Source organism: Pleurodeles waltl, chromosome 1_1 (assembly GCF_031143425.1).
Source record: "Pleurodeles waltl isolate 20211129_DDA chromosome 1_1, aPleWal1.hap1.20221129, whole genome shotgun sequence".
Classification (NCBI taxonomy): domain Eukaryota; kingdom Metazoa; phylum Chordata; class Amphibia; order Caudata; family Salamandridae; genus Pleurodeles; species Pleurodeles waltl.
Window position 1 is genome coordinate 664,302,902 of NC_090436.1, and position 27,566 is coordinate 664,330,467.

Below are 27,566 nucleotides of genomic sequence, written 5' to 3' on the forward strand. Positions count from 1 at the left end.
GGCATAATTAACAAGGCCTGCGAATTTACATCAGCCAAGTAATTGGAAAGAATTAGCAAGAGATATATGTGCATTAATCTTTACCGGTTGCACGGGGTTTAATGAAATTAAGCTTAGAGCAATGCTTCATGCTTGGCTTCCCTTCCTCAAAACTTCAATTTCACCTGTTAAAACGCCGAAGTAAAAAGAGCAAAGCATGGGCGTTAAACAAAACCATGTAGGAATACCTAAAATCACGGCACGTACATTGGTAGCATCTGAACCCAACTTTTGAATCTCCTGAAAAAAAAACCAAAATATTGATACACGCTTATGAATTAACCTCATCCCAAATCAAAGAACTTTGGAAAGAGGTGTGGACTCTATCGTAATGTTGCATTGTCTTCACCCCCTTCAAGCGCTCCGAAGTAACTGAAAAGAGACATAAAACGTCCCAATAAGTAAATCATTTTATATTCCACGAGGAAGAAGTCTATGAAAAAATTAAAATATTACTCAGCCCTGGAATAACTTTGATTATAAGAAGCATTGTAAAGCACAATTTTATAGACATGTTTTTTTTTTTTTTAGAAAAGCATCACATTATAGCCCTATCCCTTCTCTACCATTTCTCCAAGAGTCCTCCTTACTGTGAAACCTGATCTTAGATATTTCACCAGCATACACCAAGTTCAAATTTTCCACTGCACATAAATGATGGGTTCCCATCAAATGCCTCCTCACACTAATACTTAGTTAGCCACTCAAACTGGCATAACAAAAATGAAAGAGAATAAGGGCTGGAAAATATGGTGATGGCCTTGTGAGATTTCCGCCACCAGCGGTGTATCTGCTTAAGTGCTTCAGAGTGTGTGGTTACACCGAGTGGTGGCCTCAGTAACTGATGGCCTTCTACCCCACCACAGCAAGAGCAATAGCCTTAGCCACACAGGTTGAAAGAGAAGCCTTGATCTGGAAAAATGTTATCTTTTTTAGAACTCGCCAACAGACAGATTTTAGCATTTTGTTGTCGAAAGACGTATTTTGGGCTATAGCAAAACTTATAGTGGGCTCCTCACTTGTTGGCTTTCTTGTCGCTACCATTTGCTTGCATCTTACTCAACAGCTTTCCTTCTTCTTGTGCCTATCGATCTACTGTAGTACAGCTTTTCACCATACTTTTGATTGGATGACGTGTATCCTTCCACTTCTCACGTTAAGGAACTGCTTTTATATTTTTCTCTCAGCATTCCATGATAGTGAATTTTCTTATTCTCTACTTAGTGTGCTGGCTCCTCTCTCAAATATCTGTCCCACAGCTCGCTCTGTGTTACTCCCGCCCTGCCGGCCCCAGCTCATCTATTAATTTTAGCAACCCTGCCTTTCTTGCTTTTTATTTCCTCAGGCCTGCAATGACTTCTCCCCCACTAGCTCCTTGATGCCTTTTGTAGTAGTCCTTCAAAAAAAATTAAAAAAAATTTTTTTTTGGGATCAGCTCCCATTTGCTGTCAGACTGCTCTATTTTTAAAAAGCGTTTCTGCACTTGTTTACATTTTTTTATTCACCACTCCACCTGGTGGCGCCATCTATGTTTATTGTTTTGTTGATGCTACACAGCTTGTTCTATCCTTTGCTTTCTTCTTATATGACTATGCCTCCTTATAAGTTCATTATTTGTGCATAGTTGAAAACGTTTCACAGTACAGAAATATAGTACCTTTTTATGTTGCCATTTTGTTTTGCCAATGTTTTTGAGTGTCATGTTTTATAATGACTTTATGGAATGAACGGATTTAAATTTTGAAATTGACTCTACAAGGACAAACATGCCATTGTTATCCATTGTGTGGAAACTTTTAAGAAACAACAACTGTACACCAGAAAATGACAGCGATGCGGCTAAGAATCAATTATCAACGTCATCGCAGAATTAAGACTTTCACAGGGTATCCGAGATCTCACAGCTGTTCTAATACCGATAATGATAGTACTTGTCATTTAGAGATACTACACAATATTAGGCTGGATCCAGGTAAACCCCAAGCGAAAAGGACAAAGAAAGCTTTTTCACTTAGTACTAACCATAGCACAGGGACCAATATAATCACACAAGCATCACACTATGTTACATAGTTTCTATAGTGCATATTTGTCATTCACAAAGCTCTTGGTGCTGGCAGATATCTCAGTTATCGCTGTGAGCTAGGAAGGCTGTGCTATCCTTACTAACGTACATGTGTAATACTGATGTATGGACCCAACATAAGGTTCTTACGTTACAGTGATGGTAGTGCGTGCCCTTAAGTGTCTGGCCTGTAGCTCCGTGTACCTATGAAAGTCCTGTTCTTTTGCTGTACCAAACTTTGTGACCTTCAATACCAGAGCCAACGTTTGTATAACCCAATGTCAGATCATGCATATGTATCTCACATTGTTGTTGTACATGTCTTTGTCTCTCGTCAACGTGTTTATCTTCCTGTACCAACATTAGTGTGGCCCTGCTGTCTCTGTCACCACCGCCTCACCAGTGTAGCAATGTTCACAATTTCCTGTATGCCTGTATCACCTACTTCTCTTCAGTTTCTAAGTCTGCTTTTTACAGTTTTAGTCTTGTCCTGGAAATAAAGTCTGTATCTTCTGGTCTCCATGTACCTGTGTCCAGTTAATTTGTAAATAAAAACGTGCCGGTGCTCAACGCCCTCCTTGCAAACATGCGGCTGGTGCAATTAAATGTAGGAACACGGAATCCTGAGGCAGCGTAATCTTGAGGCCATCTCGGGCCTCTTCAAACCACTTAAAGCCACTACCTGCCCCTTCAGCTCACTTTTGCAGCTTTCTGCTTTCTCCTATTGTGACGCTTTTTCGTTTTTCTCTTCCTCTGTCTTTCCCACATGTCTTTTGTTTGCAAGAAATGCTTGGGGCAGAAGACTAAGCACTGGCCCTCAAAAATAAGTGGCGGTGCTTTGCACCGGAAACAAGAAGCACAAATTGAGCACTGCCTGTGTCTGTGCCCAGTGTCAGAGTTGTTCTTTCTTATTTTAAATTTTTTTTCTTCATTATTTTCCATAAATTGCAATGGACACAAACAATATTATCAACAGGCAAGGATCATAAACATACATTCCACATTGACGCGCTCTCAGAAATCTCAAATCAACTCATCTGATTCACGTAATGTACACTTGGAGCCTGAAAGTTACCCACACCGCTGTCTTGTTGACATCAACAGAGGTCAAGAACAACAAGAGAATTATGCATGAATGTCAAGAAACTAGTGTATTCTGGGCTTTCCTTCCATAAAGATAGTAACTAGTCCTGGCTCCTGGTACGAAAATAAGAACTAATAGAGATTACTGGACACAATTATCAAGGCAAATTTTAGACTTTCAAAAAACTCTAATTCGAAGCCCAGTAACCTGAAAGTGGTGTTCACTCTGCCAAGGGTGGCATCCAGTACGCTAGCTGTGCTGCATAATATGGCAGTGGCCGGGCCTGCCACGTTACCTCCTGGCCCCAAAGTGAGAAAAGACAGCCTCTGCTGCTGTTACACTCTCTAGAGAAAGAGCAGGGAGGATTGATGCTCTTGTGTGGGACCCCTTTTAGGGGCAGGGGAGAGGCACCTCCAACCACTCTTCTCATGCTCTGTTGATGCCCAATGTATCAGACGACAGGGGTACTCTTGGCATCGGCAGGAATGAAGAAAGTAATAATACTCCTCAGTCCCGCAAGCCATGCTCTTGGCCAGCTCTTGCCTTTTTACTCCACTTCTGGTCTGGCAGAGCAGTAACGAGACAAGTAGGTCTAATACTGGCCCAGTTCCTCAGTCTCTTGTGTAGTCAACAGAAGGCTGCTTAGAGGGTGGAGGAAACTACCTGTAGGAAGCAGCCAGGGTGAATAAATAACCATGCCGGATTCCAACCACTGACGGCAAAGCAGCACCCCTTGTTACCACATCCTTGGTGAGGGGGTGGAAGAGCTCTCAGCTGTGCGCTGAGGTGGAACCCTCCCACACAGATAGGTTGGAGGCCAAATGGATGCTTGAGAACAGTGATACTCATAGGGCGGCCCTCCTGACCACTACACGCGGCCCCTGCTCAACAGCAGCACAAGGAAGCTGTGTACTCGACTGCGCTCTAACATTAAGAAGATGTTATCTAAGTAGGCAAACAATTAAAATTAGAGAAAGTACTTGGGTGTCCTGCACTGCTTAACGGTAGGAACACATTCATTTTTAAAGACAACTTGCAGCAAACGTCTAAAAACACAATAACGTCTCTTCAAAGTTCAACAAGTGTATTTCATTAACATGCAGAACCCAAGTATTTGTTTTAAAAATGAAAGTTTTCAAAGTTGAATGTAGAAGCATAAATCCCCTCCTAAGCCCCCACCCCGAGAACACAGCTAAATGTGAACCGAAAGTCGTCAGTTACCTGCACACTTTGGATAGCCTCAGTTCCTATCTTACAAGAACAACATTAAATCAAACACAGATGAACGTTTTCTAAAGCACACATCCTGAAGCCTTGTATTGAAAAGTCCTATATGTGTTTAAAAAGAAATCAATTGGGTAGGATCACACAATTTGGTAAACTGGGGAGGCCAGAATTAAGCCCAGGTTTTCTGGTTTCACATTCTGCATTTCAGCCACTAGATGTATATGCTTCTCTTCCCCTGCACCCACCTTACCGTCAAGCCCCCCAAACCCTCCTCCGCCACTCTGCTGCCATCAAGGCGGCCCTCGGTCATATCACACACCCAACATTTGGCCCCCAGGAAAATGTTTGTGAGTGCCCGTGGTTCAGAATGACCTCGGTAGGGGTGTAAAGCAGGCCTCTGCGGTGCAGAAAGGGCCCCAACACCTCAGGGGGCCCCCATTCAGCCCAAGGCCAATGAATATCTTTGAGCTATGGGAGACTCAAGGGCCCCCTCACTTTGCATTATGTCATTGCACCTAGGGTCGCAAAAATGTTAAACTGAGAATGCACACAACTGCAAAAAAACACGCACAAATATCGCAAAGTAGTAATCTATCATTCACGGACGAATGGAGTAAACGTGTTCGGTAACATTCAAGCAGCTGGATAAAAAGTCCCTGTAAAACATGGGGCAGTATTTGCAATCTACACGCAGACAGGCATGAAAAAGCCTTTTTTGAAATAGGGAGAAAATGAAATGCAAACCTTTTCTGAACAGAGCAATTATCCATTGGGCTTATACATCAATGGTCTGGGGGGTGTTTTCACCTTTGCAAGATGCATTTGAAAGAAAAATGTGATGTTTTAAATGCGTACATTAGAACCTTGAGTACCTCACTAGCACATTGGATTTAACAATTTAAAACAAAGCAGTAAAGGATTACATTTTCGTAGACCGGTTAGTAACCCCCCCCCCCCCCCCCCCCCGACTTCCCTTTTCTCCTCAAACGTAGAAATGTAGGTTATCCAACACATACACGTGTGCAAGGGAGGGCCTGAGCGCTGCAGATAGAAGCCATGATGGATTTAAGTTATTAACAGATCAAAAAAGACGGATGGCGCTCTGCTTCCCTTAATCTACATCATCATCTCGATCTATTTAAAGATACTTTGTGCACTAACAAACTTAGTTAAAGGCTTCGATAAAATCAGCAGAATAATCTGCGCCATTACACCGAGTCTGTATCAATCAATACAATCACTTGTCCTGGGAAGGCACTGTTAGGCGCGGGCACTCCGGGCCATTAATATTATTTAACACACTCTTCCCAATCCATAAGGAGGGCAACAAACATTTTGTCTCCTTCAGTCGGGCTGTCAACAGCAAAGCTGCCTTTCGATAGCATTTTGAGATATTTTACAAGATGCAGCAGATACAACGTTTTTACACAGCTATTTTAAGATATTGTGAGGAAAAGTCTTGGCATAAAAACTGTAGAGCACAATGGCGCTTATGGATTGGACATGAATCGCGGACAAGAGGAGGAGGAGGCAAAGCTTTTCATCCCTACTAAGAATCTAAGATGTTGCTGAGTTATTCCTCTGGCATGAGTCAGGACTTGTCCTCCTCTTGCTAGAATGGGTTGGGTTTCTCTCTAAACCGGAGTCCCAAAGAGGGCGGGAAGGCAGAAGGAGGAGTTAGCAGGAGGGAGTGGGGTGAGAGGCAGATGGCTCAGATGCATAAAAAAAATACATTTTTGAAGGCCTCCTGTTAAATTCTGCGGTGATGTTAACAGATGATAGCCTTGTTTTTGGGTGACTTTCAATCTTCCATTTTTTAATGATTTGCATTAGCAATATATAGATGAACAGAATGGATCATAAAGATTGTCATTGAGTCCAAAAATATTTCACTATAAATTAGGATGGTTAAAGTAATCCATTATTTACCATTTGAGTGTCTCCTTGTAAACATTTTGGGATTTAGGAGTGCTTCATTTGTATATGTTGTATTTATTGATACACTCAATAAAACCCGCCATCTTCCATACAAGGCAAGTAGCCAATGTATACTGAAAAACAATGAACACAATATCAACCACAACACAGTTAAAAAAATAAAATAAAAAAATACAATAAACATTACAATAGTGTTTAGAATCAAAGTTGGATCACTCCATCAGCCAATTAGCCAGTGCCAAAGACAGGAGAAGCCAGTGAAGACAGGTACATTTGAAAAGTTTATAAAACAAGAGGATAGGGGCACTGTGAATATGAAATGGGACAGCAGTAGAGAAAGCCAAATTAAAATATGTGACGAGTCAGAGAATTTCCAGTTGCACATAAGACTTGCTGCATTTTTCTGAATCCCTGGAAGCTTGAGTTTCTTTGCCAGGTAAGTAGGTTTTCTCTATGTAAGAAACTTAAAAGTAATGCTGGCCAATATGGAAAGTAACCAAAAGTGCAAAGAAAGCCATTCCAAAGAAATCATAGTGCGAATGAAGTCATCCAGTTTTTCAGCATCCACTGCCAAACGCGCAGCAGCATTAAACAAAGGCTTCACGCATGCTGGCTTGGCAGTGAGTAAGCTTGCAGAGAGGGTATTCTCCCCGTTCAACTTTGAAATCACCAGGGCTTGCATGTCTGAACGAAAATTAGCAAAGGAAATACAGTAGATGTAAATGTAGCAAGAAAGATGAGTACATTTGGAGCTTTCAGATCCAGTGCCAAATCAATGAGGACGTTTCAGCTCATAAATTCTGAAAACATCAGTCTCATTGATCTGGGCTAAGGACCTGGGTGCCTGCTAACAGGGTTCACAAAACATGTATCTCAGGGTGGAGGGCATCTCTTGTGACTTCTGGGGCCCATGAGGTTTAGAAAGCCATCTGATCATGACCCAAAGGAATGGGGACACAGACTGTCCCATTGTGATACATTTTTTATCTAGCCTAAGGACAGATCATTCCAGTGCCATTCTCAATTTTATGACAAGACCGGAGGCTCTTATTATGCCTTCTTTTCTTGCTTTATTTAAAACAGCAGCAAAAAAGAAAAACTACAAATCCCATGAGCGTGGTGAATACCAGCCAATGGGAAACAAACAATAGTCCATAACCAATAACCAATGGATAACCACTTGAACCCTTATGACGTAACTGGACTACGAACAGCCCTCTTTTCTTGCTGCTCGTAATCCAGTTAAGTCGACTTTTTATTTTCTCTTACATTGTATAATACTTTCACGGTTAATGCGCACGGCGTAATGTTTACTTGATACTAACTTCATGTCTGTCCTAGTCGGCATGTTGCCGCATTTCAGTGGTGCCTTCACGCTCTCCGGCGCGCGCTAATTTCATTAACGGATTTAACCGTTTCTCGCTGCGCGCCATTATCTCGACGACGCGCGAGGAACGGTTCTATCTCGTTTTGCCTCCTGTTATTCGCACAGCGTTTGCCTCGCTCACCGCCGCTCCTACGTTGGAAATTCATACCGTTTCTCAAGTAGTTTTTCCGGAAACGTCATCCCCTTCCAGTCCTGCCGACGTTATCAGGGATTTCAGTAGGCAGAGTTAAACACGCCCTGGGGCGGAGCTGTGGCTTAGTTTCCATTTTCTTTTTCATTAACCCCTTATTAACCAGTTTGCTCCAAACATGGATTCAGGCAGTTCAACCTCACATCAGGAGGATCCTGAGGAGGTTTCTGCTATTAAGCAAGACATCAGTCATTTTATTCAAAATACAGTTCAACAAGCTGTGAATAATTCAATGAATAATTTGTCAAAGACACTGGAATCTTCCGTTTTAAAAATGTTTAATAATACATTTAATGCCCAGTCTGCAGGGGAATGCAGACAGCGCCCTTCACTTACTTCTCATAAATTGGCGCAGAAAGTTTGTGAGGTTCCCTCACCCATGGCAGAGGACGCGGCTCCTCAAAAGGCTCCAATTAAGGAGAAAAGAGTCACGGAGAGCATTGCTCAAAAATGCAAGACAAAATCCAAGAACATTTCGACTCCTGTAGTCATCACCTCCATTCCAGACACAGATGACGAGGTTCCAGATGTGAACTCAGATGTTGACCCATCTGATCAGGACGATTGTGACTCGACCCCTGCTCCTAAAAGAATTAAAACGTCTTCTGATAATATTACTCCTCTGCTAGACTCGGAAGGTTTGCCTATGTTTGATCCCTCGTTCATATTGCATCCCAACTCAACTGAATGGTTTCCGGCTCCTCACGTTGGAGAATACATTTCAACCAAGTTATTTTGTCCTTTAGATAAACAAACTCGTTCCAAACTTAAATCCGAGTGTCCTCGGCCCTCTCTAGAGCATAAGGCATCCGTTACTCCCTCTATCGACCAACCCATCCTCACCTTTTTCACTAAATTTGGCAAGGACCCCAGGAAAGGGGTAGATAAAGCCTGGTCTTCTTGCCAAGACAAATTATTAGACATCATTGGACCACTCACACGTATTTTTGACATGGCGGAGTCCGCCAGAATCGATGGTTCCACGATGGATCCCGAAGAACTTTCGCTGTGGGTCCAAAGAGCTGTATGTCTGTTAGGCAATGCAAATGCTGCGATTTCGCAAGAACGCCGCAAAGGAATTTTGCTCAAACTGGATCCCAAGTTAGTCCATTTGGCTTCACTTCAAGCGCTTTCCAACACAGAAGGTTGCCTTTTCGGCAATAACTTTATCAAGGAACTAGGCAAGTACGTGGCAACTTTTACGTCAATCGACAAGGCGCAACAATCCTTAAAGAAAATGTTCCACCAACGGGTTTTCAACAGGGCCGGCAGAGGCAGGAGCCGCTTTGCCGGCCGTTCATATTACAACCAAGGCTCCCGTGGTAACCAATCCTACAATTCTTCTTACCAAGACTTCAGGCCCCAGTTTTATCCACAACGAACCAGAGGTTTCCGTTACAGAGGCTTCAGGAACAACAGAAATGCCACCCAGTCAGGTAATTCCTTTTCCGTCTTCCGTCCATGTGGGCGGTCGGCTTTGTCATTTTCTCCCAAATTGGCTAATGATTTCTTCAGACCCTTGGGTTCTCAATACTGTTCGAGGTTACACAATGGAATTCTATTCCACTCCAATACAATCAGGGACTCCATCTCTTCCACGGTTTTCTACAGATATGTCCGCTCTTATTTCCTCAGAAGTTCAGATACTCCTTCAAAAAAGAGCTATTGCCCCCACTTTTCCTCATCCGCTAGGCTTCACCAGTTCCATTTTCTTAGTTCAGAAGAAGAACAAGAAAATGAGGCCGGTGATCAATCTCAAGTCGTTCAATCAATTTGTGGTTTATCGCCACTTCAAGATGGAAACCATTCTCCATCTCAGAGATTCTCTTCTTCAAAACGACTGGATGGTTCGTTTGGATTTACAGGACGCTTACCTGGTAGTCCCAATTCACCCGGAACACAGGAAGTTTCTTCAGTTTCAGTGGCTAGACCAATTTTATCACTTTACATCTCTTCCTTTCGGTCTGTCGTCAGCTCCATGGTGTTTCACCAAGCTCATGAAGCCAGTGACTGCACACCTCAGAGCACAAGGAGTCAGACTCCTTATTTACCTAGACGATATAATTCTCATGAATCAATCCCCTCATCTCCTCTCGTCCCATCTCAACCTCACTTGTTCTCTTTTGACAGACCTTGGCTTCATCATAAACAAAGAGAAATCTATTCTTCTTCCTACCCAAACTATAGAATTCTTAGGTTTCCTTATAAATTCAGTTTCGGCCACGTTGCTTCTTCCTTCTGCAAAAATCAAGTCCATAAAGTCAGAGATTCTTCAAATTCTTCGTCATGCTTCCATTTCCCTGAGAACCCTTGCCCGGGTCGTCGGTCTCCTCTCCTCGTCCATTCAAGCCATTTTTCCAGGCCCTTTGCATTACAGAGCTCTCCAAAGGTTAAAGATTCAACATCTCCGCAGAGGGCTTTCTTACGCAGACGTTATTCCCCTAGATCACGATTCCCGCATAGAACTGCAATGGTGGATAGACCATTTAGATGCATGGAACGGAAGGACTATCTTTCCATCAGCCCCAGATCTTGTATTAGAATCCGATGCAAGCCTAACAGGTTGGGGGGCCCGATGTGGACCAATCTCGACTGGAGGTCCATGGTCTGCGAAGGAGTCCAAATTGCATATCAACTGTTTAGAGATGCTTGCAGGCTCCTTTGCGATAAGAAGCCTAGCAAAGAACAGGGTACGCTGCGCTATTCTTTTAAGGATGGACAACATTTCCGCGGTCCGCTATATCAACCATCTAGGGGGTACGAAATCCAAACCCTTAGCAGAACTGGCCAAAAGTTTTTGGGAGTTTTGTCTCGCAAATCAAATCTCAGTCCAAGCAGAGTATCTTCCAGGATCTCTAAACTCCATCGCCGACTGGCATTCACGTCATCTTCACGATTCAAGCGACTGGAAGCTTCACCCCGCAATTTTCCAATTTCTCCAAAACAGATGGGGTCCCATGGGGATAGATTTATTCGCGTCACGACTCAACACACAACTTCCCCATTTTTACAGTTGGAGACCGGACCCCTCAGCTCTGGCCTGCGATGCTTTCCTTCAGGACTGGTCCAAGTTCCTTTCGTACGCTTTCCCTCCCTTCGTTATGATCAGCAGAGTTCTTGCCCAAGCCCGACGTCAACAAGCTACCTTAATTCTTATCGTTCCTTTTTGGCAATCCCAAATTTGGTTTCCAACTCTTCTGGAACTAGCAATAGATTTTCCTTTTCTCATTCCTTCTTTCCCGGATCTTCTTCTAGATCCCCTTCAACGACCTCACAACCTCATTATCGACAACCTTCTTGCCCTGTCAGCCTGGAAAATTTCGGGAATTTCCAGTCTTTCCCTTGCATTTCGTCACAAGCTTCGGAATATATCAAACAGTCCTGGGCCCCCGGCACTAGGAATGCATACAAGTCAGCCTGGTCTTTATGGCACAGCTGGTGTTTGGGAAAACACATCGATCCCCTTTCAGCAGATGTTACTTTCCTAGTGAATTTCCTTGCAGCAGAGGCTAGCAAGGGCAAAGCGTTCCGTACTATTAATCTGTACAGGTCTGCCATCTCATCGAATCACTGTTTCATCAATGGAAGACCAGCGGGGGAACACCCGCTTGTTTGCCGACTTTTAAAGGGAGTAAAATTTTCTAATCCTCCTCTTCCCAAATATAGAACTTTGTGGGATGTTAACATTGTACTGAATTTCTTTCTTTCCTGGCCCGATAACTCGGCTCTTTCTTTAAAGATGTTATCGGCTAAACTTGCCATGTTATTGTGCCTAGTATCACTTAAACGTATTTCTGATGTCAAAGCTTTAGATATTTCTTCTCGTCAGTTTACTCCTTCGGGAGTATTATTTACTATTTCTAGAAGAACAAAAACTAACTTGCAATCTGTGTTTTACCCTTATTTCCCTAATCATCCCAAATTGTGTGTAGCACAATGTTTGAAAGCATATGAGAATATGACTGCACATCTAAGAACGTCCTCTTCCTCCCAATTGCTCATTTCCTTTCAAAAACCTCACAAGCCCGTATCCGCAGCTACTTTGGCTCGTTGGGTCAAGTGGATTATGTCTTTGGCTGGCATTGACACTTCCATATTTGGAGCCCATTCTTCCAGGGGTGCAATGGCGTCTAAAGCTTTCTGGGCGGGTTCCCGTCTGGAGGACATTCTTAGATCTGCAGATTGGTCCAATGACAATGTGTTTAAAGTATTTTATTGTAAACCAATTGATAATACGATTATGAATGTTATTAATTCGCTTTAAACATGCATAATAAGAGCCTCCGGTCTTGTCATAAAATGTAGATTTTCCTAGTGTTAATGACGGAAAGTCTTAATTTTATTAAAGACACGGAGGCGAGTATTATCCCACCCGTTGTTTTCCTGATAACTACTGTTCTTTATTTATCTTCCCTCCCTTTAGTGCCATCGGCGGTTCAACCTTCCACTTAAACCAATTTCCTATGGTTCGGAGGGATCGTCATCGTCAGCGTTTTCTCCATATCCTCTGCTCTGTTTGGCGGATCATCAGTGTGCTTCCCTTCATCAGCAGTTTCCTGGTCTCATGAACTTTTGTACTGAGTTGTTGTCTTTCATCATGGCCCTGTTAATTTTGGCAGCTATATTTCCTTTGTTTCGTAACAGCTGATTTTAGCGCAAGAAAAGAGGGCTGTTCGTAGTCCAGTTACGTCATAAGGGTTCAAGTGGTTATCCATTGGTTATTGGTTATGGACTATTGTTTGTTTCCCATTGGCTGGTATTCACCACGCTCATGGGATTTGTAGTTTTTCTTTTTTGCTGCTGTTTTAAATAAAGCAAGAAAAGAAGGCATAATACTCGCCTCCGTGTCTTTAATAAAATTAAGACTTTCCGTCATTAACACTAGGAAAATCTACATTGTACTAGCAAGGTATAGCTACACAGGCCAGAAGCTCCCAAGCCTCAATAAAGTTCCCGCATGAGAGACCCGCTGAAGACTGTTGGATGTTAATGAATCCACATGTTTCATTTTTTTATTTGCGACAGGACATGTTTAAGAAGTGAGTGATCCAGAACAAGGTATCTCAAGAGAAAATACATATTTACAGTTAATTCTACCAAATCCATGAAATCTAGAGTATCCCCATCTACCCATATTTATTTTGTGCAGGATTGTTCCAGGTCGGTTGGGACATTATGTTTATAGAGTGTTTTATTTTGTGCTTAGTCCCAACAAACCAACAGTTCGGGATAGCCCCATGAACCATACACTTCAATATGGAAATTGTCAGGGCTTTCTGTTTCTGTAAATTCACCTTAAACACTTAATTCAATTGAGACAGTACCTGAATTTAACTCTGAACTCTCTGTGGGTCTGTGGAGTTATTTTATCTCATAAGGTATATGATGCTGCCAGAATATAGTGCCACTTTTGCCTGACAGTCATTAAGTGACAGGCCCTGGACATGAAGGATTTCCCTATGGCCTGAGACAAAGAGTGCAAAGATTAGGGAGATATTTGGGCAATCATGGGGAGTGTCCCGTGCCAGAATCATTCTGGATGAAAGAAATTTACTGATACGTGTCAGTGTTGATGGTTAACTGGTCAGCATCAGACTAATAAACCTAGGGCCAAACCCAATTTTCCAACAGATTCTGGGGACAAAGAAAATCGAGCCCATTTTGAGTTGGAAACTAAGAAATGCAAAATTGCCAGGGAAATTAGTTATTAATGGTAAGATTCCCCCCAGTAACTCCTCATCTTCCCCATACTTTAACACAGAGATTTTGGCTATTTTCAGCAGTCAAAATCTGTGTGAAAACAGAGATCTATGGTGCTTCCACAGATTTCATAATTCGAAAAGGGATACTCTCAAAGATGGCTTAAATGTATTTAGTGCCAATTAACGTGGTCAAACGCTTTTTCATGTCCAAGGGTCAGCAGATCAAAAGGAGTCATTTACCTATTGGGTTAATATATTGCACTTAACATATTTCTGATGAACTTTATGAAAGCAGTCTGACCCAGTATAATCAAGTGGAGTAGCAAAACCTCCAAATGTGAGGTCCAGAAATACAAATATATTTTGCTATTACAATCTTGGAAGGCTCTTGAGTGTTAGGAGCAGTAATGATTACAGTCTTTGTAAGCCTTGGTTTTCAAGGTGATTTTGGATTTTGGCATGGTGGGAGCAACCTGGACATATCAAGGAAGGAATTATTGAGCAAAACCAATGGCACTGCTAGGACATTGGTAAGTATTTTATGGTTAAATGGGGGAGAGGAATCAAGGCTAGGAGCTTTGTTACTAGTAAGATCCTTAATGGGAGAGCACACCTTGGCATGCGTAATAGGTTGTTCTAGGACACCTCTGTCCCCATCTGAGATTGTTGAAAGTGTAACCCCATTCAGAAAGGATGCCCGAGACTGTGGCAAAGGGCATCAGAGGCCAATAAAACACTATGAAAATCTGTGCATGAAACGATCCTGCCAGATTCAGAGATGAGTAGTTGCGCTCTCTAATCAGGTTACAAAGACTGGAGTCAAACAATCTACTGGCCTTGCTCCCTTTATGGTTAGTATACAAGAGGCAGCATTCCACATTTCAAGTATCAAGTGGCAGGTGACCTCTGATAGGTCATAGGAGTCAGAGTATGTGGAAGGAGGGTCTACTTGTACTCTTGTTCAGGTAGCTGGAGCTGTTGCTCTAGGTCCAACCACCTGAAGGTAGTGTCCTCCTAAAGTAGAGACGAAAGAACTATGACCTTGCCTGGGACCATAACCTTCAAGGCCTCCCATAGGGGCTCCCATTGTGTGTTCTGAGGATTACCAAGCATGAAATATTCTGTAATGATGTCCGTGGTCTTGAATCACAATAGTTTGCTAGTCAACAGCTCCATGTGTGCGGGATAATATTTAATTCCATTATAACTGAGGCATGAGCAGAAAGCACTCTGGAACCTATTACAACAAATGCATGGGCATCAGCCACTACTTGGCCGACTGAAAGAAAATATTCTAGAGTAGCCCAGAAGAACACTGGAATCATGTGTGTGATGCCTCTCTTTGCTAAGTTGCTTTTTCACAGAATTAACAGAGATGGGTATCTTAGTCATTAGGGCTTCTGGTGGTGTCAGAGACAGTGGTTTGGGCTGCTCACTTATCCAGATGCAAGTCGTCCAGGAATGAGTTAAATCTCTACCCACTATAAGAGTACTGTTGGAAAAGCAGGGGGAAGACCGACACAAAAACTGGTCTGGAGTGTCATTCGTGTATGCTGCACTTAAACAAGACCTCCACAGCATTCACTAATGTATGGTGACCGGAAAACTCACCTCAGCATTCTTATAGATTCTCACCACACTAAACATTTTTGGGCCAGCAAGGCCACCACTCAACTTCGAAGAACAGCAGCTATGAATACGATTGCAGAAAGTCCCTAAAACTCAATCGAGGGATGTCTTTGGTTAACAAGTTCATCTCCTGAGAGCTATGTCGTATTTCACAGGGGATTTGAGACCCTGTGTATTGACAATCATGAGCCTAACTACTGCTGTTAATGGTTAAGCATTTCACAATGTTGAATCCCCTGTGTTGACAGTGGGGTTAATGTGTTTCGCCTTTTGAAGTTTGCAAACACCTCCCTATTCACAGCAATAAGAATATTCAAGCATGCAGATTCCAGAGCACTGTGCTGGATTTAAGACCAAGCATTGGGGTTAGGTTTGTGATGAAGGAAATAAAAGTTATCCCATCTTTCACCCTGTGATTTTAGTTTTCTCAAAAATCCCTATACCTTCTCTCAATATGAGCCTCTTATCAGGACAGAAGCACAAACTTTCAGCCCAATGTGCGCGGCAATACTATAGGGATACAGTGCAGAACACATATACTGTTAGAGAAAAACAATCAAACATAATCAAACATTTAAAAAGAATGGACCATAAAACTGTCTCAAACACCTGCAAGGAGCTGTGGAAATGTCTAAGTTCAGTTGCATAGATCATGTGCGCATGGAACTTTAATCAGAGTCAACAGGAGTCACTGCCTTCCTCTTACGTCGATCACCTTTCGTTGTTGTCTTTTTCTGCTATGTGAATGAGAACTAGAAACACCTGAAAATGACAGTCTGATAACAGAAAATATGCAAGCAATAAGCTCTGGAGAGATATTACCGAAACATCTCTTTCAGGTCAGGCAACAGTAGTTTTTGGTTAGCTAAAGTATGGTCGGCCACCTGTGCAGAAAGCTAAAAGACTTGAGAGCTGAGCAGAAGCAACTAACATATCTATGAACTTTTCTCAAAAACCAAGACCAAAAAGAGACAAAGCTATGACTCTGGTGTTGTGGTGGTGGCGCTGCCCTCAGGATATTAATCCTATAGAACAACGCTGGATACAACTTTGGTGAATATTATAAATGACTGCTTAAGAAATAATATTTCCCAGATCAGGTTAAAAGGGGATGGAATTGTAGATTACCTGGGAGAACGCTGTTGTAGTACAGGGTAGCAGAACAGAATCCGTTTAATTTTCGGGCAAAATAGAGTTTATCTCAGATTTAAAAATGACTGCAGCTCCTAGTCCTGCTGCATTACAGGAAGATCTCAGCGCACCGCAGCGTCAATGCACCCGGAAGTCCACCCCTGAGTGCAGAGGTCAATTTCAGCCAACATTCGTGCCAAGAAGTGAATCCACAGGAGCAGTAGGAATTAAGGGCCATATGTATGAACACTTTTTCCCATAGACACAGAATGGGGAAAAACCTTTGCTACATCTGGCCCTAAATCACACAGTTCAGATCCCTTTTTACGATGATTATGTGTTAAAACAACGAACTGAGAGGGAGCGACATGAGTAGTCGAACAAGTTAAAAATAAAACCTAGAATCTTTCTGAGCACAAACTAAGTACATGGGCTGACTCAGTAGTAAACTGCTGTCGATTTCCGACTAGAGAAGCGAAATACAAAATAAGGAAGTCAGTTGGTTAAAGTAGTGACCACCACCCCCAACAGATCTTGTTAATGTTAATCATCTTCAACATGTCGCATAACAAACAGTTAACACTGCTTTAAAGAATCCACTGGCAACACACCCTGGGCAACGAACTGAAAATGCTAGATGTGGTATCCTGATAAGGAAAATGTATAGTTCTCAATATGTCTCACAAACACTCATGTGGTACTCTATTTTGCAGTTTTCTTTAATTTGTTATTATTTGTTATACATAAAACTGACCAAACTCAGTTTCCCATAGCCATTCTGCGAGACAACATTGGGGCGAAGTCACTCCACGGCATCAAAAATCATCGTTCGGTGTTAGTCCTCCCTAGGTCAACACTTTGGAACAATGTACCTTTTTTGCAAGAAGCAAAACTGGCAGGCAAGATTTATTTGCTGTCGTTATGTACCGTCTGTGTACCTAAGTGCTTTCCCTTGGTCAAGGTCTTTTTGCAGCAGGGTATTTGAGTAGCGAGTTAAGCATGCTGTAATTGGACAAAAAACGATGTATTTATCCATAACATATAGATGAGAAAGGTTGCATCCAAAGACGATGGGAACCCATTTAAAAATAAATAAATTCCCATTCTACTTACTGACCTTGATATACAAAAGGACTAAAGCTCAAAGGTGACAGAGTTTTACACACGTAATTAATACTCCTTCCTTGGACAACGAGGTAGTATCAGGTCATCTTCTGTTCTTTAACAATTTTATTTAACATTCAGTAGGAATCACATTTGATCATTGTAAACTATGATCATTTTCCAGGGGCGTAGCGCTCCTTTTGTTTTGAATACAAGCATAATTATACTAGCTGTAGCACCCATCAGTATCTTTATTTCTTTTCAGGCTTCTACATTAGTGGATCACATGTGGCAATAAAAGTGTATATTTTCTGCTTGCCCACTAGCTGCGACTGGCCCAGCTTTAGCAGCGCCTTTCTTACCCTTCACATCCGTACCTTTCTTTTAAGTCTGAGCAGGGGGGCACTGATGGTGATGGGTTCATGCCTGCTGGCAACAGTAGCTGAGGTGGGTGGTGTGACAACACTAGTCATACCTGTCTCTTAGTGCAAGTCTGGAAGGGGGTCCAGATCTTTTCGAAGCCGGACATTCAGCCTTTCACTGTTGCTACTAGTTTAGCCATAGCTTAACAATTACACGCACTCGTCCACCAGGACACCAAGTCCGGTGTCCAGGAGCTTTCAATCTGTGTGCGACTGTCAGTTTGTCCGCCAGTAATTATTGGAAGATGAGTTTGCTTGTGGTGGATGATAAAGAGAATAACCCTTCTTCATCTCTCACTCCCAGCAATACCACCAGCGGACCTACTGGCACCTGGATACTGGCCGCTTCTTCAACATCTGACAGAAGTCATGAAGATGCCGTCAAGACAATCACATATGAATGCAAGTGCCTTGTCCATCACATCCTCGCCACCAAAGATCCGACCTCCCCATAGTGATCTTAATCTGACAGGTATCAGATACCATCTTATTGTTATTTTATAAGCATCTGCCTTGTATGTGGTGCATACAGAAGCAGTAGCCACCCTCTGCCAGATAAACATCTACACGTTCTCGGACAGCTCACTCTGTGGTTTGGATTGCCAACTCTTACCATATCTATGTGCATTGTGGGGCTCAGTAATTTATGGCGCGAGGCCATCTTTTTTAGCGTATCAACTCACAAAAGACTGACCTGCAGGTATTGCTCCAAGCCTTGCCGTCGGTGATCTAGTACCTTCGGAACCCAGTTTCTCACATGTTTTGAAGGAATTTCTGGCGTTCTGATAAATTTCTTCAGCTAAAAGGATAAGACAATATTTCATTTTAATTATTAGTAAAAAAAAAAAAAAAAAAAAGAGCTATAACATGAAAACTGCTGAGTATAAACTAAATTTAGGATATATGTGGAACTACATCAGTGCTCAATTTGAGACAGTGGTTGCTGGGGGGGGGGGGAGGGCTCTGGCACTTATACTTGGGGACCAGCACTTTGTTTCCATCTCAGATATCTGAGGATGCAGATCGGAAAGACGGAAGAAAGCAAAACAGGTACGAAGGGAGAAAGCAGGAACCTGCAAGAGCAAGACAACCACCAGCCTAGGTATTCTGCCACCAGTTTCTCAGCAGATCTTCAATTGCCGGCACTCCTTCCTTCACATTAATTAAGCAGTGAACTACATTATAGTATCATGTGGCTAAATGAAACTGGTGTTTTGCAGAATAAAATGGATTGCACCAACCCAGACATAAAGCCATTAAAATTAACAGAGAGAAGAAAGTCCTTGTTGGATGTGGAAAATATTTAACAAACAGACTCATTCTTACTGCTCCAGATATATATATATATTTTTAGAGTGAACAGCACTCTCAGTAAACTCTGATACTTCAGAATGCATAATTGACCGGGTGTGGTATCACGGTACCTTCCCTTTCCAAGTTCCATACCTCAGAATGGGCAATAATGCTCGTTTCGAGCTGCACAACTTGGTGTTTGTGGTATTTAACTCATACAAATTCTGCCAGTTTGTACCTGTCAAAATTACTAAGAAAATGTGTGGTATTACTTCACCATTTGTAATTCTAATTCAAGCAAAATCCAATTCAAACACAAATAAAGATTAAAGCAGCTCTGAGCATAAGGAAGGTATTTTGGGGGAAGGGAAACAGAGAAATAGCACCTTCTGGTGGCTGAAGTATTTAAACAGATAGTCTGTTTACTTTAAACGAGTGACCTGTTGCGCCACTCTCTTGCCTTTTTGCTCCATCTGTTTAGCTAAAACCGAAGTTCGTCTTCATAGCATCAAGCTAGTACTGAGCAGGATTATATACCATCCTTCTTGTGAGGAAACAAGCACACAATGTCGACTCTAATCTCACTGAACCTACTCAGAAGAGATTGACAACCAAACATAGTCAGTGTCACACTTGTGAAAACTAACCACTGCCACACCTCCACATACATAAGTAAATGCCATAGCACATACCTAATGAATTAACAAATCTGGGAACACCTTGAAGAACTTAATGCAAGAGGGTAAATGTATTGGCATATTCCCCCCTAGCGTAGACTACCTTAAATCAGCAGAGTGGAAAACATCTTCAGCTACCATTGGTCATTGTAGTCAACACTGTACTTGGCATCTCGTGGAGATAGGTTTGCGGGTATAAGTAGGTCTCCTTCAGTAAAACTAATAAGTGTATATGGAAAGCTGTCAAATATATCTGTTAATGTGTTTCATTAATCATACACTGCTTACACAATAGTTTAAAAATGTGATTAAAACAAATCTGCACCAGCTACTTGGGGTCAACCCAGTATGCACTGATATCATTTATTTTTACACATATTTAACAGAAAAGGCTGAGAAATGGCATTTCATCTGGTATCATTTAAAGTGCTAAAATATACTGAGACAAAGGATCAATATATGTGAACTTCATTTTACATGTTCTATGTCCAGGGTTTTAAAAAAGCCACAAACACAATTATTGACATACCACAGAATTCACACAGTGACTTACCGAAAACAGTCACAGAGCCTTTATAAGTAACATGGTTTGGGAATTCTCAAGAGCACGGCCACAAACAAAAACCCGAGTGAAACAAGATGAGAATTGATACTTGTCGCAATTGAAATTGCTTGCTGTCAGCTACAGCTTCCTGAAAATGAAGCCCTATGCACTGGTAGATGGACTGAGATGTAATCAACTGATTTGGTACTGACAGGAAAAGCGTAATATACGATCAGTACTGATGTTTCCTTGTAGAAAAATATACCTTCTTCAACCCACTGTGGGAAGACCACAAGTAATAATCTAAATAATCCCCTAATTCTCTCAACAGATGCATTCATTGGAACAGAGGCAAAAAACAGAAAGCTCCATGAAGATGCAACGAAACACAATATATGCGTTGTGACTATATCCTCATGGCGACTTCTCCAAATGGTTCAGAAGTTGTAGGATGTAGAATTTTTCCGCAACACACATATTGAAGTCCAAAGATCTTTACACCGCTCTAGACAGTTGTCACGAGCTTACATCTCTCTAGAAATGTAAATACTTGGAGGAGAAGCAGATACTGCTGGAGGCTAAATGAGACTTTCTTGAACAGATGCACTTGCATCGTTTCATGGCGTGTTTTCACAACAGCGGGCTCCTTACAAAGGTCTTGTTCCTTCATGTTATCATTTGTGTTTTTCCTATTTTACGGAGTGTATAGGAAACACTTAGAATGGCCACAGTTGCAACATTCACAGGGAGTCAACCATTACAGTTTGAGAAGAAGTACTTAAATACTTCAATCTAAATAGAAGTACTTAAATACTACAAACTTAATATGCAATTGTGCATCTTACTTCAAGATTAAAAAAACATTACACAAAAACATCAACTCTTCTTGGGTAGAGAGACCAATAGTTCAGGCGTTTGCTCAAAGACGCGGGGGCTGTTGCTTCTATTTCCACAGCAAAAATCCCAATAAAAATGCTTACTTATGAACTAAACCTAACACGCTGCCCTGGGTGGCTCCATGACCCCACTACTCACACGAATTACTCACCTGCATATCAACAGCGATCTTGTTCAGAGTAGTTGACCCCTAAGGATGACGTCAATATACTGAAACCCAAATCAACAGACTTGCTAAGAGAGAACGGGTTAAAAAACATTTGTTCCACACGCTGCGACTAATTAGGGTCCGCCATAAAAACTAGCTGTCTTTAATGACCGCACGTGAAACACAAACATACATCCTGCTGGCAGAGTCAGAAACTAGTATCAGTACAGTGTGAGAATAATTAACCATTGTAAAAAGTCCCGCCAAAAAGGCCAACTGGCTTTAATGCTACTGTAGAAGCGGCCAATGACCCAAATGATGACATCCTTAGATGATGTGTACAAGCCATCTGGGCAGGTGCTTGGTTGTCTGTCAGAATGTGTTGCTTCTTGCGTTTAAAAAGCTGATGGACCAAAATATCCTATTGCGTGGGTTCCACGTGTTCCTAGAACCAGCACATCTGATTGATACGTCCAGACAAGTTCATCGAATGATGCCTGCAAGAAGCTTTAAAGGGTGATGTGAACTTAATTCAGAGTGGAGAACCACACCTCACCTGTGCGTAGATTAATGCAGAATGTATTGTATACCAGTCCCAAAGGCTATTTTGGTTAGAGCGGAACAGAGAGAGGCAAGGAAGGGGAACAGACAGTTAGAGGAGTGATGGAGGAATTAAATATTGGAAGAAGGTAGAATTGGCTGCTGAATTGAATAGACAGACCTCCGCAAAATAATTTTTCAGGTCTAAAATAGATTATTTAATGACCAAGTTGAAGAGGCAGGGCACAACAACCTTGTCTTGTTCAAAACATTAAGACAGCTTACATCCCGTAGTTGCATCCAGTTGATGCCACGTGCCTCCCCCACCGGAGACAATAGCCAAATAATTTGAGGTATAAGGAATCCCCCGGCTTTGCAGCTCTCAGAATAGTGCCTGCAGAGGAACACTTGGAGCGGCTGCTGAAGACACTGGCTTGCTCTGCATTTCTGTTCGACTGTCTGCCCAGCTTCCATCTTTAAAACCCATTGGGCACTACTGAGACTGTTTCAAGCAAAAGGGGGTACAATTGGGTCCTGATCATATGATACATCAGTTAGAGTTTAAGAGAGACTTTGGTTACACTACAGCTAAAGAAAGCCAAATTTTCATCGAAGCATCCTAGCTTTTGTCAAATCTACACCTTGGTTACTGAAACTGTGTCAGGAATATCACGAAGTCCATCACATGCTGGACAATGACCAGTCAGGTTTTGCCCTGATGGGCATTTATTAATCAGCTTCTCTGGGCTAGGGATGCAGCCAGCTCTGTAGTCATAATTTTATTGGACTGGTCATTATTGTGGACCCCGACTAACTTTTGGGAACAATGGAGATGTGGGAAAATGTGGAAGGGCCAGCAAAGGCTTGGTCTTGCTCAATCTTTATGAATCAATGTAAGGGGCTTGGCTGGGAGATCACTGCTCCACCTCAACAAAGGTGATCTGTGGGGTGCCTCAGGGTTCATCACCGCCCCCCCCTTTTAATATTAATCTGCTACTGCTAAGCACTGTTACTGACGAGGCACGAGGTGCTTTAGTAGCTGGATGCTCATGACACCCAGTTAGTGGCATTGGTAGGTGGTGGCTGTAACAGTTGCATTACAAAGGGAATTGAAACCTGGAAGCCGCACAGCAGATTGTCACTGAACATAGGTGTTTTAATGAGTATGGGTTTCTGGCCCTCTTCAATTACACTGGTAAGCCTTGTTAGTGACTGCTCTTTTTGTGTCCCTGCAGTAAAGAGTCTGGCTTGATAATGATTTATCTATGGAGAAAAAAATAAGGGAAAATCAATAAAACATTCAACTGATGCTGGCAAAAAAACCTGCTATTTGTAGGTCTCGCCTACAGATAGCTTGAACTGTCTTCAGCTGAAAGATCTATGGGGTACAGTACCAGCATTTAAAGTGAGGGTTGAATCAGCCCACTGCATCTCACTGGTTGGCTAACTTGTCAGTCACATTTGCTAGCTTCTTATTCTTTGGCTTCCTTTACTCTGTCTGCCCCTTCCTTGAAGCACAGTATCTTTACTATCCTTAAGACTGGACGAGTTGTATGCTTCAACGGCTGACATCAGGGATCCAACTTTTTCTTCTTTATTTCAGCATTTCATTGGAATCCATGCACTTTCATACTCTCTCTCCCCCATGTGCCTCTTCCACTCTCATAGCTCACCACACTCTTGCTCTTCGTATTGCACCCATCAAGTTCCTCTGCTGCTTCCTCGGCACGTCCCAGCATCCCTGTTGCCTCCCTGTCCAACCCCATCCCATTCAGGATTAAAAAATAGATATATTTTCAACTCTCCCAGCTCCTCTGTAGCTCTGTCCCCGCATCAGACTGGCCGTTATTCCCGCTGCTCAGTAGGGTTAAGTTTTTCAGCATCACAACAAACATCAAGGTTACCACCTTTCAAAGGCACGACCTTTGGGCTTTGCCAGTTCTTGCAAACACACCAGGCCAGAGCAGCAGTGGTTACGGCAAAAGTACTCAGAAGGATCAACTACTGTTTCTCTTTGTATGTCAGTTGTCTAACATATGTTAATCTACAATTACAAAGGGTTCACAATTTGACAGTAAGGATGACCTGTAGAAGAAAAGCAATTCACTGGTAGTCATCACATATGGCACAACTGAACTGGTTACAAGTTATCTGCTACAGCCAAATTTATTTATTTTGCTCTGGTCCCCAGGATAATCCAAATAAAAGGCCTGGTACACCTCAGAAGACATTTGCCAATTTACAATCCAACCCACAGCATCACATCACATACAGCCCTGGTCATCTCACATTGGAAGGGAGTTGAAATTGAGATTTCTCCTTGGGTGTTAGGGAGGCACTAGAATGTTGAGTTGGCCACGATGAGACAAACAGCAAAGAACTGGGCCATTCAAAGAGGAGTACAGAAGCACCTGTTATGGGAATGTTTTAGTTAGGTGAGATAGACTTTAACTGTGCTCAATGCTGTTGTCTGCCTAAGTCACTCTTAGTAAAACCTTTGGGTTTTCTATCAATGCACCCTGAGGCAGAATATGGGCCGTGTGTGCTACAAATCAAAAATAGCATAACCTGTTCATTATGTAGTTATTGGGATTAAGCAGAAGCCCAAACAATAGGATTCTGAAGACGTACATCTCTCGCATTTGCAATTAAAATAAATATTCTGCAGTGGTTACACTACGTACAAAAGTGATGTTAAATGCACAATTATTTATGGGTGACAACTACTTTAAGAGAACCATGCCACAAATGCTGCCTACCTCTGTTACATGCTCTCCCTCTATGCAGCCGTAATTCCGCCATGTATCAAATCGAGGGGGGCGTCAGCCAAAACTGGACGGGGCCCTCCATACAAATTATTCCACCGCCCGTCACTGCGGTGTGTGAACAAGGCTGTTAACGTGGCTGAAACGCTTTACAACAGCCTGCAAATAAATTCAAAATTGATGCAGCTTCTATGTGTTGGTGCCTGTCTGAACCAGTGACGGGAGATGGAGTGCTTCTGCAAACATAAATACACAAACAGCACACTTTTTAAGTATATAATCTGATGGGTGATACTAGGAAGTATTGACTGTCCACAATCTTTTTGAAGGGCTGTAAAACCTGCTTCAATGTTTAAATTGCCCATGATATACCTGGATCATTCTGGCTTTATGACCGGTGGATCCACCCCATTGAATGCCTGCAGGAATATTACCTCCAATAATAAGACTGTGTACAGTAAAGCATCCTTGGGGATCTGGTTATTGCATGCAGAAAAGGTGTTTGACTCAATGGAATTGCACATTATGTTGAAGACTTTGCCAGAAAGGGGTCTACAGGGGATCTGTAAATAGAATTGACTGATGTGGTAAGGGTAAACAAGCATTATTCCCAGATGTTAAGCTTGGGCAAGGGGACACTGTAGAGGATGTGCTCCTTCTTCTCAGCCTTGCACTGAGTGTGGAGCCATTGGCACACTGGATCTGGCGAGGACATTTGGTAAATGTGCTCAGATGTGATCACAGACAAGAAGACTACATCTCACTTTATGCAGATAACATCCTCATTTACATTGCAGATCCTTAACTCACAACTGCAATGTTACTGCCAGTGTACCGCAAATGTGGACACAACTTTGGGTTTCATGTTATCTGGACCAAATCCATGTTCTTCCTGTTTCAGCCATGGTGTGTTAAACCGTTGACCTGATGTAATGTGAATATCTATGAGGAGCGGCTCTGGCATTTGGGCACAGATACTTCTGGAATTTATGGATGTGGCCAACATCCAGCAGAGATGCTCACCAGATTCAACGATAATGTGCAGCATGGAGAGGGCTTTGATTTTCATTAATCAGTAGGCTAGGCTGTATAAAATGATTTCTATGCTGCAGCTCTTAGTGGTCTCAAAATGTCAAATTTTCAATACCCATAAACTCCTTTAGCAACACTGAGGCCACATGCAGGGCCTTTCTGCCCAGGTATGCAGGCTGATGTATGAAAGGGGTATATCCATGCTGCTCTTTAGGAACCATTGCTGGTGTTCCCTCTATTAGTGAACAATGAGTGGGGCCACTGCCAGAAAGACAAAACCTAATTTTGCTTGGACCCTGACGCCATAAGCAGCAAGCACTATTTACATTTCTTTTATGGGGAAAAGGGAAAAGTAACCTTGTGCAGGAGACATGAACAGATACTAATGCTTGGCAGGGAGTCACGATCATGACTGAATAAAAAAAGTAAGCTGCTAAAAAGGCTCCCATGTGAGTAGGTAAGGCACAGGGGGAGGTGTCTAGAGTTGGAGGCTTCAGGGAATAGGATAATATGCATATGTTTAAAACTTGGAAAACAACAGAAGAAAACATTTGGATAACTCTAGAGAGAATTTAACTTCGAAAAGGGTGAATAACTCAAATAATTGAGATTTTGTAATGTATTAATAACATACCACATCAGATGGCTCGAACCTCCAAACTACTCTACGGTGGAGGTCGGATTGCTCATCAGCGAATTACACAATAGGGATCTAAAAAATGTACAAGGTTTTCATGTATAGGGTCATACTATGTAAGCTCAGACAAAGGTGGGACACACACAAAGGCCATCTTCAAGATGAGGAATGGGAAGAGTAAAAATCACTCCCCCCCCCCAACCACAAGGTGGCCATCCAATGTAGTCTCAAACTGGTGCAACACAACTCAAAATAATTCATAGCGTTGATTGGACTAGTGCATCAGCTGCAACGACAGTGAGGGAGTCGACCTTAGAAGGATGAAAGGCTGACAGTACTTACCAGGATTCAAACCCGCTCCCACCAGGTTAGGTTTCATGAGTGGATACATTTCTCCAGTGAGCCACCAGACACAGCTAATACAGTGAACTTACCAGGATTTTAAGATTACAGCCTACCTTCTTCTCTTCGCAGGGGACTGCTGGGAGTGTGTGATGACCTGGATTTACGGAGGCTTAATCTGACCCTTATTTGCATTAGGACTGATGACGATTTGTGTGATATTGCTTGGGAATGAGGAATAATGAATCAACTGACCCTTGAGCAGAGATGACGGGTTAGAATGGTGCATGTCCATGGAGAAAGAGGTATACAAAGGCCATAGGTACCTTAAAATATACTCAAGATATGTTCTTTTGGGAAGCATAGTATAAACCTGTTGTGAGAAAGCTATAAACAAGTCTATTTATCTACTAAATTATGTTCACAATGCTGGGGATTTTGGTTGGGTCAAACTCATTTCCTCATTGTCCTCGGCAACACAAATGTTACAACATGATTCAAATATTGTCACCTACCTGCTGCCCAGGATTGCCCACCCTTCTTGGTTTCTTCTTTCTGAGCTTATGATCTTCTTCGTTTTGATGAACAGTAATGTCTTGTATTTCCGCACAAAATAATTTACTTGATGGTCTTTTGGAGTATTAAACAGGGGCATAACAGACAATGGAGCTAATGGAGCTACCAGTGGTGCTGCTGATGCAGTGACCCATGAGACCAGGGTTAGGCAGTCCCTTTCAGCACTGCACTCCCTACTATTCCTCGTTGCATGTAAA

At 42.3% G+C, this 27,566-nt stretch overlaps 1 protein-coding gene across 1 annotated transcript in view; it reads right to left on the reverse strand.

Annotated features, from left to right (window-relative positions):
• Window positions 1-27,566, reverse strand: part of SNX24 (sorting nexin 24) — a 560,997-nt gene that overhangs the window by 268,864 nt on the left and 264,567 nt on the right. The window contains exon 3 of the mRNA XM_069226930.1: window positions 18,613-18,717. Coding sequence (XP_069083031.1) covers window positions 18,613-18,717 — 105 coding nt within the window. The remainder of the gene's footprint in view (window positions 1-18,612; window positions 18,718-27,566) is intronic.